The sequence below is a fragment of the Euwallacea similis genome, chromosome 8 (assembly GCF_039881205.1).
Source record: "Euwallacea similis isolate ESF13 chromosome 8, ESF131.1, whole genome shotgun sequence".
NCBI lineage: Eukaryota > Metazoa > Arthropoda > Insecta > Coleoptera > Curculionidae > Euwallacea > Euwallacea similis.
In genome coordinates this window covers 1,647,675-1,661,887 of record NC_089616.1, presented here as the reverse complement: position 1 = coordinate 1,661,887, position 14,213 = coordinate 1,647,675, and the positions used below count along the sequence as shown (strand labels likewise).

At 39.1% G+C, this 14,213-nt stretch overlaps 1 protein-coding gene across 5 annotated transcripts in view; it reads right to left on the bottom strand.

Annotated features, from left to right (window-relative positions):
* grh (grainy head) overlaps positions 1-5,583 on the bottom strand; it is a 66,543-nt gene extending 60,960 nt beyond the window's left edge. For 2 of the 5 annotated variants that reach the window (XM_066392535.1, XM_066392538.1), the window contains exons 1-2: positions 4,725-4,962; positions 765-1,614 (exon numbers count right to left, since the gene is read on the bottom strand). In XM_066392535.1, the coding sequence (XP_066248632.1) occupies positions 765-1,456 (692 nt within the window). In that variant the 5' untranslated portion in view covers positions 1,457-1,614; positions 4,725-4,962. Of the gene's footprint in view, positions 1-764; positions 1,615-4,724; positions 4,964-5,430 lie in introns of those variants that run through there. The other 3 variants (XM_066392536.1, XM_066392539.1, XM_066392537.1) reach the window with 3 other exon arrangements.
* Positions 5,584-14,213: the final 8,630 nt, after the last annotated feature.

Sequence of the window (14,213 nt, the reverse complement as noted above, 5' to 3'; positions counted from 1 at the left end):
ATTCTGTACTGGAGAATACGTACCTCAAATAGTGTCGTGTAACTCTAAAACATCGTGGGATCTGTAGATTTGATTGATTTTAAAAATTAATTAATTTATGAAGAAACTAAACGGAATTTGACCAAAAATGAAGAGAGAAAAAATTTAAGTAATGGATTGAAGATCTTAAGAAAAATATTAACATACACCAGTGGCGCACGAGGGAATAATTTTAAAGGATTTTATGTACTAAAACCTCAGAAAACAAACTACCCTGTATAGTAGTTAGAAGCAATCTACTCTCGTACTAAGCAGCATCTATTACCTAATGCGCATATAAAATTTGAAAGCTCTATCTGCAGTAGATGAAGTACAATAAAATAGAAAACCTTTTTTTTCTTAACTTTTAACACCTTCTAACTTCGCTACCGATCTCAATCGGACACATATTTATATGATTTTTTTTCTCCATTTTATACTAAAAAATACATAGCTCAAATAGTGCTGTGCAATTTTGAAACATCACAATGCGACTGCTCAACAACAGCACATGTTAGTACAGATTTACAGACCAATTTGAATCCCGGAGAGAAAATTCTAGGGAACGTGGCAGTCACAGAACCGTAACTCTTATCCAGACCGATTTGGTCCCCGAAGAAAAAAAATCCTGAAGGCATAACCTTCAGCCAACCTTCACTCTTATTCCAGACCGATTCGGTCTCAAAAGACAAACATTCCAGAGCACCTTAACCACTACTTTTGCTTGTACACTAATGAGTGCTTACCTGCTCAATCCAACAACAGGTACTCCTCCGACATCCTCGACGAGTTCGGAAAGTACCAAAACGGTGGCTCCTGGAACCTGTGCCTGGTGTGGGTACTGAAGAAGTCCCTGCCCGTTCCCTTGCAACACGACCGAAACCGTACCGGGTGCACCACCCACTGCTCGATTATTAGGATTTACCATAGTACTTGAATTTTCCTCAACAAGAACGTCCCTGATTTGTTGTCCCGACTGGATTTGATGAGCACTTATGTTGTTTATAGTAATTTCACCAGAATTATCCGCGGAATAAATTTCTAGCCCCTTCTGATCGGGGTTTGTTGTGTATATAACAGTTTTGTTGCCATCGTCGTATATCAGATCGATGGGGGTGTCCGATTTGTCTTCGATGTTCTGCCCATACATCTCCCCATCTTCCTTCTCATAAAGAACTTCAGTTTTAACCTGAGAGAAGGATGAATTCCGTCCTATGGCACTTTCCTCCTCCATTTCTTTCTTCAGATCCATGACGTTAACTGGAGTCATGGTGGCTAACATTGGAGGTGAGTTTGGCATTACTTGTAATGGAGATCTCTGTGAAGCTGCGGCTTGCGATGAAGAGGGTGGAGGAGGATGCGGAGGGGAAATGAGCCCGTTTTCGTCTTGGATGGGCGACAAATGGCTGGAAGAACTCTCGATGCTTCTTCTCGTCATTTTTTAGAATGTTGTGTATGTATGGCAAGTAATATCACAGAATTAAAGTCACTGTTAAGCAATATTGCACATCAAGTTACGTATTAAATGTCTAAAGCTATGGCACTATTATGGCTTTCGTACTTTCGGACAGGCACTCTCGAAATTGGCGATTCAGTCTGAAAATAAATAGCTTTTGTTAGAACATCACGATGTACTGCAAAACAAACTATGTCGAGCTATAGTGGCCTTGCAGTAAGCGCAAATCTAATTATAATCATTTAAATACCTTGGTAAGTAAACAGGTTGTTAAACCCTAGACCAAACCTGTAATTGAATAATGACACCTTACTCACTTTAGACAACTTGTCGATATCTTGCTTAAGGAAACCACCTTTAAGTAAATGCGGTTTCCCCAGCTTGCTAAGCGGGATGAGCGTGTGTTAGGGGTGGTTTTAACCGGTTTCTCCAAGAACAAGTGCAGAGTGACTATAAGAGATGGTGCATGCACAGGGTGCAGCAAACTACAGAGCTACCCGGTCCCCCATGTTTTTCATTGGTGGTTAATCGATCCTTTTTTACCACATTAAACTTTTGGTGGTGGCATGCCACTAATTACACGTTCCACGTACAAAACCACCAAATGTCATGTGTAAAGGTGACGAAGTCGATTAATTTCCAAAAAAGTTGCCATTGGCCTGGCATTTGAAACACCCTGTAGTGTCAACATCAACTCATTCAATAACTATTATTGGAGTAATATTTTTAGAAGCGTTTACCATATGGAGCCATTAAATACCTACTACTGCGAATGAGCACGTACTCTATCAAGAAACGTATATTTACCATAGTCGCTTAGCTCAACGCCCAAATACGTCTTCACCTCTCGCCTCGCGCACCCGCGGGAAGCAACGAAAGCAGCAACTTATAAGCGACGGAATTGCGAATGCAGGCCGTTGCGGTTTCTGTTGGCTTTGATTTGGCTAGATCAAGGTGCCTCCGCTGAGTGAACTTTCTATGATAAATGCATGTGCGGTGACTTTACACCGTCGGGTTTTACAAGGAGTAAGTTAATGTTTACTTAATTACCGCCGTATATGCGGCTACTTCGACTTTAAATGTAATTTTTAAGTCGTCGCGCCAGGTGTAAATGCTTGCAAAAGGAGCATTCTAATGAAAATGGATCTTTTAGGTATTAAGGGTAACTCTCAGCTACAGTTTTCATACTTATATTTTGACAGATTTCATCACTTTTCTGCAAAAGTTTGCTCTACTTTAAAGCACACTATTGTCTTGTATTACATGCACAGAATAATTTAATTATCAAACATCATAATATGCCAATAATGCCCCAGACGTGCCATAATATCAGTGCCAGCTTTAAACAACGTTTGAATGCCAATGAGTTGTAGACACTTTTTGACATTGGACGAAATGAAGATGAAGGTGTTGCGAACACTTTCTTTTGCAATAGAAAAAATAGGATTTATTTCGAGCAATAGACTTCAAATAACGGTTATTTTATGTAGTTGTTACATCAGTTGTCACGTCAATTGTCACATCAATTGCCACATCAGCGCAAAATGTCAGGAGAACTGTAATACTTTTGATCAGATCTGAATATGAATCTGACAAACAGGATTTTTGGATGTTATATTTGTTGTAGTATGCTATTAGAGAACCGATTGATATTTATCATTAACATTTTATATGGAGTATTGAGGGCAATTAATATTTAATTATATAATCTATAAAATGTACTAGTCAATTAGATTTAAAGCGAGCAGAAAAACTTGTAGTATTCAGAAGCCTGTGACAATGTTGCTAGCTGCGCTGAAAAACACTGTTGATGACTTGGGGTAAACAAATTATATAACAGTTAATTAGCACTGTATTCGACGTAATTAAGCAGAAAATTAAAAAATAACGTTCTTCATTGCAAGGTATATATCAAAGAATTAAATACTCTCTATTTGTCAATATGCTATAATCGGTAAAATAAATTAACTCCAATAACAGCCAATCAGTTTATCGAATTTTCAAAGGACTTTTTGACAAACAAGGTAGCTGTGGCCTTCGCAATATCCCGATTTAGACCTATTGGATTTTTATATTTTGGGGTTTTTTGAAGCCTATCTAATAGCAGAGAGAAGTTACAAGGCAATATTCAAGACGGTGTAAACGCAATTTAGAAACAATAGCCGAACCCTGTTCAAAGTACGACAAAATTTTGGTTGGGGGCTTACAAAGTGAAGACGATCTACTATATTTTGAAAACTTACTTTGATTCACTTCCTTTAACCGCATATTGAAAACAAGTGATATTTACAGAAAATTAAAAATGGATTACTTAATTAGAAATATCTCAAAAACCGTTAGAGATACGAGTTTTTTTTTGCAGGATACCTTTGACACAGAAGAGTTTGGGGTATCAGCAGCTCGATGAGATGCAGATGGCGCCACCTATCAGTGAGCTTGAAGCCGATATTTTAAATTCATTTATAGTAGTTCAAGCTCCCATAGGAGCAATTTTAAGGTTGTGAATCTATGGCACTTATTCGAAATTTAGAGAATTAAAAAAAATACTTTGGCACTTTGTAGAAAAAAAACACGTAACTTTTGTTTATTTTACCGAGTGTCCCAAAAACATCGGTACCAACTCCGAAATACGCGGTTAACCTAAAGATACGGTGGTAAGGTGCGAATTCTAGGTGCCGACTAATTATAAGCGCACCATCCAGGCAAATAAGCCAGTTCTACATGTAAACACTTAATTGCTCCCAGATAATTTTATTCATTTATGAAGTCAGAAAATTCCACAAACAGTAATTGTTTGATATTATAAATTAAGTTGTTTTCATTTTACGCAAATGATCTCAGTTTCTCCTATAATTAGCAAACTTATTTATAAGCATAATAAGCCCTTCCTAAGGAGGTTTGGACCTGCCATCATATAATTAGGTTTAACTACCTAAGTACGTTAAGATGGCAGAGCAAACGTGTGGTGACTATCCGGAAATTAATTGGCCTGATTGACCAAGCTGTTATGGGATTGAGCAAGCGTTAGTTGATGAACAGGTCTGTCAAGCTCAGATAACAGGTGTTATTGTAATCATTCAATATTGGATACGACTAGGAGTGAGTGAGAATGTAATCAAACCAGTCGTACCGCGTCCTAGCAAAACAAACGTTATTATTACTTGCTGTGGTGCAGTGAGAGTGGATAGCAGGAACCACCACTAATATCGCGCTCCTAGAGGCAAAATTAACATATATATGTGACTATTACCTACGTCTGCGTACGAATCCCTTTGTTCGTCTGTAGTATCACAAAAACGGCAAGAGTGACATGTTCACCGGGACCGACACTACGCGTCACTACGTTTTCGGGAGTGATGCATGATCTCCCTATTGATCTTTGGCAACATGCATTTCATAATTTAAGCTGGAATTCAATATTTAATAACATACTAGCGTCTACAAGTGTTTCGAACTAATACTCTACTGACTGTTAGGTTACAACGATTCAAAGCCGATCGCAGGTATATGGCGGCGTGCGCAACAGCGGTTCGTACCGAACCGCAGGTTCTTCGTATTACCTAAAAGAAAGAAACACAGGTGCGATGGTCGATGATTGACTCTAAACCTTTAGTGGCGTCAGAACCGTGCTCAATATTGTGGTCCCAGATGAATTTCATATCAACTCAACCATTTTCCGCAGTTGATGCCATTTAGGAAGTAGTATGTCTATAGTATATGAAAACTAGGTACGTTCGCAGGTTACGCGACTGTTCATATCTCCGAGACACGCACGCCGCCTTGCCCCACAATATGACCCCTATTCGCTCGTGAGTATCAAAAGCTACAACTTCGATTTTTTAGCGTATTCAGCCATTCTCAACGGATTAGACATGCAAGTTAAAACGCAAATCAAACGCAAATTCCTGCAGGAAGTTTTAAATATAGTGCCAACACAATAGGTACTATGTACTTACAGAGGGTAATCTACGCACGCTACGATAGCAGTGAGCCGGGTAAAAAATATTAAATTGATTGGTCATCTGGGCTAATTTCGTCTCTGAATAACCGAGTACTGAAGAGTTCACAATGGTCCTCCACGGTCCACGAAGTGATGTTGGTCTTTTCGCTACGCAATCGCGAGGTATATCTGAACCAACTTACAGTATCATGAAAGGGGCAGCACCAGTCATCTTACAAAATCATGGCCGCTTAAGAGGAACCAAAAAGAGATGGAGGTATATGTCTGGTGGCTTGTCTGCATCTGTCTAGCAGGAAAATTTATTAAGCGTATGGATGGATATGATTGTTATTGTTTCGAGATAAATCGGTTTGATTTTTGAAGATTTCTTTCTATTTCCGTTAGTAAAGTTTAATTATGAAAATTAATACATGCGCCTACGGGCACGGGCAATCTGACACACGGTGCTCCGGCACCATGTGTATGCGGGGTGCCCGGAAAAAGCTAATCGTCCCTATAATCTCAGGCTTCTTCAGTAAAAATAAGTAATTTCACTCACATTCCTGCTGTTTTTTATAGGCCTATACAGTGTGTCCCAGATAAAGATGTCCTAATGGGGATCTCGTAAGCGGTAATAGACACAGACGTTCGATAATTGGGAGAAAAGCTGAGCACCTAAGGGGTTTTTGTCGATATTACGTTTAGTAATTTACAAAATGAGGTTTTTATTATTATTTGTTTGTTTTTCCGCTTAGAACATTCTTGGCCAGCCCGCTGTCCGGACATGACGCCGTTAGATTTTTAAAAATACTGAAAAACTCTTAAATTGCTATTTTTATGTAACTGGCACAGGTTCCAAGATACATACTTTTAATCGGACCACCCTCAGTTCTTTACGATATACTGCCATTGTGAATTAATAGGTATTCTACAGGGAAAAAAGCGACTAATTTAAGTATAATTGTGCCCAAATTTGCACGCTTAGTACTGGCAGGCAATTCAAGAGAGTGCAGGTACATTTATAGATTAAAGCCCAAAGATCCTTCACCGAATGTATTAATGAATAAGTCTGCTATTTCAGTATCAGGAGTTCGTTGAATTATTGAAAAGTTCCTCATCTCTTCTCAAACAACAATGTAAGTAATTTGAAAATAATGTGGAGGTCAAAGAAGCAAAAAAATCACTACGAAAGCATGTCCTTAGCATCAACGATAATTTCTTTTTGTGTCTCACATGATAGCATTCATTACGTATCGAATATACAATTTCTACCTGTTCGTTTTTTACTATGCTCCTTCTTTGTTCCCCTTCTATGAAAGATCATTCTGTTTCATTATCACGATCTCCACTGGTAAACAAGCAGGTCCCTATCTTCAGTTTTGACGGGAGCTTTTACGCCCGACATTTTAAGTCGATGGGTTTTTAGAAAGGTGTTTTTTCGGACCATGAATAATTTTGGGATGGTATGACTGAAAATAACGAAGGTAAATAGTGACATGGAGCTGTGGCGGGACTACCGAGGAGATAGACCCTAATAATGTCTAATCATACGGTTGAAGGAGAAGTAGTTTGGTGGCCATTATGGTTCAATCATAAGGAAATTTATTCCCGAAAAGAATCTCCGGTCATCTTAATCTGATCTATTATGAAATGGACGAAAATTTGAGCGCATCCTGCATTATGGGAGTGGAGGAGCAGGGAAAACTGCATGGAAGAAGTACCATAAGGAAATGCATTGATGTGGTCGGTTTGTGGTTTTGGGCCACACAAACTGGCCATTTTAATCCTGGTAACGTCTTGTAGTATTTCGATGCCTTCGGGGCAAATTACGTATTAACTACTGGTAACTTGATGCTTGCGGGATGCTACTTAGTGTCTGTCGGTCTTTAAATTGACAGTGGTGTCCCGTCCCCGTTTTCAATCGGCCCTTTTCCGCGTTTTTACCGAAATTCTATTGAAAATCGCATGATGCTGTAAAAGGAGCAAATTAGGGAACAGAAGTACCAAAAAGTGCTTCTCATAAGTCCTCATTCCACTGTGAAAGCAAAAAGGAGCCCACTGAAATAATTATTATTCACCCCTTTCTAATATGTTATCCTGTGGCATATACGCACACCCGGCATTATTTGACAGATAATCCAACTGTCGAAGGAACTTTCAATATCAAAAGGTGTGATGATAATCTACCTCCCTAGGAGAACCAACCCCTTGTGTCTTCACAAAGATGTTTAACTTCCCTTTTGCGTATAGCGCTACACACGCAATTTTTTTTGCGTGTGTATTCACGCGAATAAAAAGGCTTTTATGGTTATAATTCGAGTTTATTTGATTTTGTTTGTTTTTAGACTTATCTTCGACTGAGATACCTTTTTCATGACGTATTCAATGCATCTTGTCCTTCGAGTAAACGTACAAATCCCGAGAGGGTGAGGCGAAGATTCGCAACGTAGTCTCACGTTTAAGTCTATCGACTTTTTTGTCTTCACATATTCTGAGCGCTCATCGAATGATTGACTCAAATCGTGAAAAAAAACTGTTTTTATTAGTAAAAACGGAATACATCACTGAAATTCCCTTTGCAAGGCGTAAGGTCGCTGCCTAAAGTCGCATCTATTATGCCACTGGATTTCATACTGGATTTACTTTACATATTTATAAGAATGATATGAATTGAACCTGTAAACTACAGATGTAAACTGGTATATTTTTTGTCGTTTAGGGAACAGGTAAGAGACGAGTTTTTCTGGAGTTATTTACATTTAAAGCTTCCTGTACATGACCTTTTTGTACATCTTGAGCGTGATATGCAAGAGTGTGGTATAAATTAAAGCTAAACTGGTAAATGAGATGATATTCAAATGAGGTGATGTTCAGGGGTTAACGTCGATCACAAGTGCATGCAGCGAGAGCGAGAGTAAAAACTAAGAAAATGATGCAAATAAACTTGCGTCTTAATCGCGTGGGGTTGATGAGGCCCCGACATGACATATCATCAATCATCCAAGTGGCCTTCTTAGGGGTAATTTCAGTTCATAATTCAACAAATCACATTACGCATGGTTTCAAAAGACATTTCCACTTTATACCTGCACGTAATGTCCAGTAAAAAAAGCACGGGAACTCAAATACGGTTTTCAGGGAACGGGAACGTTAGCTGTCTCGCCATGATGCGTTTAAATTTAAACCCCCTTGGGAGTTTCTAAGTAGACAATATGACGGTCAAACTTAAATCGGACAATCTGAGAATTCTCACGAAAAACATAGCGGTATGTCATTAGAAAACCTGAATGTCCAGTTTTGGTCAGTCCGTTGGGCTAGTTCAAGGGTCAAACCTGACCAAAAATAAGGGTAGTGGAATAATAAAAAGGGTTATCCTTAGGAATTGTCCGGCACAGATAAATAGGGTAGAATGGCCAAGTGAATTTGAAAAGGCGTATATCGCATCTTCAGAACTTTAATCGCGGGCCTTTTTAATATAACTGGTTTCGTACAATTCAATAGCGGACAAATACCTTTTATGCCTTAAGGTGTCCCATGATGTATTTTTGAATTAATGTATCTATCACTCAGTTTTTGGTCGGGTGTTTCAGGTACCCTGTGAAAAATTTTGTTCTGCGGGTTTGGTTTCCATGAAAAAAACTCCAATCCGTGGTGAGAAAAGCTTCGTCCTTAACGCGTTTGTCGCCCTTACCTCAGTGCGGTAATTGGGGGTGATTTGCCACGCTTATCCCTTGAAAAGAGCTCCAACACCACTGGTCAGAAAAACATAAGCGGATGGTCAGTTTTGAAGCCAATATCCATCGAGTAGTCATCCACGCCTACTTTTTCGCTTATATCTCCCTTCATTACTGGTAATTTGTATGCCAGAAACGTTTGGTGCTTATATAGATAGGGGCAGACATCGCATGTCACTTATTTTTTGCGATTTTCTATTACCACTAAAGATATTTAAAGTGGGTTGGGTTTATGTGATAAAACAATGTAAAGTATCAACGTGCTAATTTTGTAGGTGTGGTCTCGTGTTTGTTTGCCAATTGAACATCAATTATCTGGAAATTACACACTTCACTTCAATCCCTTCTTTCATGCAGAGGCTTAGATGGCTACTTAATGCATATTCTCGCTGCCGATTTGCGTATTTCATTCTGGGCCCATCCGTGGAAATATGTACATACGCACTTATCTTGCAAAAATCATCATGCAAATAGGTTTGGACCGAAGCTTTAGGCCCAATGGAAAATCAAATGGGGAAAACTGTCGAGGTTTCATGGAAGATATTGCCACGTCGGGGTAAATGTGTTTTGTTCCATTTTTAAAAATCGGTTGGAGTTCGCGAAAAAATCAGAACAAAAATTTTAAACGCTTCAAATTCTGAATTTGAGGATTTATCTAGCAAATTACCGAAGAATTAGGTAATAGAATTTTAACCGGTCAAAGACGAATTTCTCCTGACCACTCTCCTTCGTGACCTTACAAGGCGGTGAGAACGTTTTCTGAGTTCAAAAGAATTTCGATTTCGTTTCCAAAATCTCCGAAACGGACAATCCCAATAATGTTACGAATAACCACCCTGTCTATGAATATTTTTTTTATCGTGGAAAAATTCATGAAAATCTATCACGCCCCGCCATACTTTTAGTCCAACAAAAATGGTTAACGGATGTGCTATTCGGTTTTCACTAAAATATTGGACTAACAAAGGATGATTCATACTCAATTCTATTGATTATTGATTTCTTCCGCTTGTGGGATTGCTATCTTGTGATGCCGGAACTTTTTGGCCTAATTTACACCCCATATTAGATTACTGGATTCAGGAGAATTTAATCGTTCAATCGGAAATCGCCTTGGATCTTTGGTCGCTCGTTAATCAGTCTGGTTTTCTGTGAAAAATCTTTAAAAAATCTTAATCAAACCATTGTGAATTAAATTATAAGATGCGCCTTTTTCGACTAAATTGCGTTGAACAGATTTATTGTAGTCTTTACGGGGACATTATTATTATTATTATTGTCCAATTTTAGCCCGAGCCCTTAGTAAAGAATCAACATCGTTCTCGGTTATATTTAAGGAAAGATAGTACGCAATTTCACCGCTATTTGTATGTGGGGCCTTATTCCCAAATGGAATAAGAAGAAAAATGGACCAACGGTTGCGTAACAACACAGGATAACACATTTGTTCTCCTACATGGTCATACGACTTAATTTGTCAGCTACGCCACTGGCGTGGATTCGAGCCACTGTAATTTTCATCCTCAAATCGGAAAAAAAGCGAATTCTCAACCGTTTGAACAATTGAATAATTTCCAGCCATCAAGGCGGTCCACGGCCACTTTCGGCAAAAATGCCAAAACAATCCCAAACGTAAAGGGGATCCGCTAAGCAGCATTTATTAGTCAAATGTGGCGGTTTCGGTGAAGGAAAGTGATACATCGTTTTAAATAAAAATGGTCTTTCAACGCATTTGCTAATATTCTATTTAAAAAAACGCACTTTAGGCAAGTTTAGTATCTAACTAACTAAACCCGCTTCTGCTTTTGATAGTTCAAGTCAAGAAAACAAAGAATAAGGTTGTTTTGTTGGCTCGTGTTGGTGTTCTTATGGTCGATTTGGAGCTCTTCACTCTATAGCCAAAATGACGTGCAGCTTATATCTGAGACTGACACAGTAATTTAACCCTTTAAAAGAACAAGGGTTTCGGTCTCAGAGAGGTTTCTATTGAACAGATTGATTATTCTCTTTGGAGCTGCATTATTGTTATTATTCAGTGTTCGTGCGAGCCCTTAGTAAAGCACGAATGTTCTCTTCACTTAGAGAAATTTACAACACTTTAACTGAGAATAGTGTGCAAAATCTTATTCTCAGGCAGGAAATTATTAGATATATTGGATAGCACATTTGTTTTACAAATCGTCATAATAGTTTTGCACCACTAACCTGGATTTAAGCCGTCGTATTTATCATCTTCAATACGAAAATCTCAGTTTGGTCACCATTTTTAGCTTCGCCAAGCGACCTTCAGTGCGACGCACAAATGATTCACAATTGTTTATTAATATACGTCACGGCGTTCCAGAGCCACCTTCGGCAACCACGTCAAAACGATCCCATGCGCAGCGGCGATACATAAAACCGCATTTATTTGGGAAAATGTGCCGATTTAGTTCTAGCAACTTGATGCGTCGCTTTAAAGAAAATTTTATCGTTTTTCGGCCCATTTGTTAATTGCCGGGGGTTATACATATTTAGGTGTTTATTCAGGAGGAGGTGAAGGTCCTCAAAAGATACACGATTGTTTCGTTCCTCCGCAAATAGCCCAACAGTAAGATAACCTCATTTTCCTTCCCATTTTCCCACATCAACCTCCGGGCGTCCTTTCTCAGCCCGATTTTCGGAATCTTGGCTAGCGGCGGCACGGGGCCCTGCCGCCAACCCGTAAGCTCTTGTTACCCTTATTGCCAGTGTGCGTTCTAGTAGCGTTTGGTACTGCTCGTACCCCGCTAACCTGAACTAACCTAATCGATCGCGATAAGATGCGAGCGTATGAGATTGGCCTGAAACACGTTTCTTCAAATAAATAAATAAAGAGTTTTACAAAGACAAATTATTGTTGTATCTCTAATGACAATAAACTTAAACGTAGATATTTATTTTGAACGTCCTGGAACCCATCATAATCAAAAATTCATCAGTCTAATAATTAGAATGGCATTAGACGTCGATTATTACGTAAATGAAGAATTTGAAAGCCTCATTAAGGTAGGGTATATGGAAATATTTGTGACTAATGGAGCAGCTACATTACTTGTTCAAAAAATTTTTTTAAATTCGAAAAATCTAGAAACTCAAAAAAAATTGAAAATTCCAGAAAATTGAAAATTAAGAAAACATTTGAATCTTGATGATGTTGAGCTATACTGGCGGTTTCAGAAGTCTGCAGGTAATGCACGAACGTCTTCGACCATATAATGAGATGATTAGGTAAATGAAAAATGCCGCCATACTGTCTGAGTGCGATAATAAGAAAAATGTTGAATATAATGGTTTTTTGTAAAATACCGCCGAGTAATTGAATACATAAAGGGAATAATACTGTGGATAAAAACGAATGATTTTGAATACAAAAGAATATTTTTTCCTTGGTACTACGTGTAATTCTTTCATCCTTCTTCGTCGGCAAAAGAATTGTTCCGACACTGAAGACAAACCAAAGGATCAATTGAATTGCCAATTTCTTATAATGTTCTTAAAATTGTATTCTGTACATGTATCGAATACAATTTTGTTGTTTACATAATGCGCTGCGCTGACTTGGCATTGCATTTTCTACAAATAAGGAAAAAAGGGAAGAGCTTTTTTGTTGATACTCAGCCGCTCGCGGGCAGTAACAAAACTTCTAACTGTAAACTGAACAAGTCTTTTTTCACTTAACGATTCTTTGACTTTGATTAATTTCTCCAAACACTCGGCGTTCATTGTTTAAAAGCTCCATGACTGCGTTAAGGTTTTTCCTTACGTAACGCTTAAATGAGTAAACTATAAAGATTAAAAGCTCAGGTTGGTAGCCCGATCGATGATGGATGAACCAATGGCAAGCTTGTAATGACTAGACCTAGATGTTTTTAGTCTCAATCAAAGGACGGATTAAAAGGCAGTGGGATGTAGTGGAGTATTACTCCATCCAGGCTAAAGGTAGACTTTTTAACTAAGTAACTGTTTTTCTCACCTGGGAAGCCGTTCTTGAAAATGTTTCATTTGTATATTAGGAATTCCAACAGTATCAGGTGGCATGTCTAAGGATAAGTTATTGAATAAAATACACTTCAGGCTCTGCAGCACCATCTAGCGGCAACATCTACAACTGAAAAGAAACAATCGATATATATATTCTTTCAGTTACAGAGGGACCTTGGTCGTCTACGCAGTCGTTGTCGGTCCAACGTTGCCACGCGTCCTGTTAGAACGGTACTTCTTGTACTCCCAGTGCTATGACGATTTTGATAGCACCAAGCTGTACCATTGGGTTAATGCCTTTTAGTCACTTTGAGCCTCACAGGGATTCAGTTTGGTTTCTCAAGCATTGAGGGTCAAAGTCCTATCTACATCTCTTCGCGGTGGCCCCTGGATCCCAAGTCGGGCAACCAGCTCCGGGGGAGAGAAGAGAGAAGTAACAGACGTGACGTTCAGTGGTCAAAACCGAGAAGTGCCTGGACGCGGACGTACAGAAGGAAAGAATAATTGCGTCACAGCCCGAGCCCTAGAGGCAAGCACGACAGGACGGGCCATAAAAAGTCAAGACGAAGAGACTGAACGTCCAAAAACGGCCGGACACGTATGGATGCCACAACGCAAAGATAAACATCTCAGGAGAAAAAACAAAAATTTCTTTCGAATGTATCAGGAGTGTTAACACGATGTGGGCCCAAAAGGGCATAGATAAGGTGATGGAAGGAGGGAGAATGGCGTCGCCTCGGAAGTTGAAAGGGCACAAATTGAGCACGGGGAGACCTGAAGCCATCGCGAAGGGCGAAAAAAATACGAGACCGAAATGACCCAAAGAGACTGTGGATGTTGCAAACACGTAACAGATGAGGAGAGAGCGGAATCGGCTAGCAGAAGACAAGGGAAGTAGATAATAGCTACTCTCCGATCCTAACCAAATATCCCTCAGGGACAATTCTGGTTTCTTTTTATCCTGAGGGTTTTAGTGGGTAGGAGCTTTGGCGAATCCCACATTGCCCAGTGTTTCCTCTTGACAAAGAAGCTCCTCAAATGTGTGAATTTGCTTAGAGTAAAC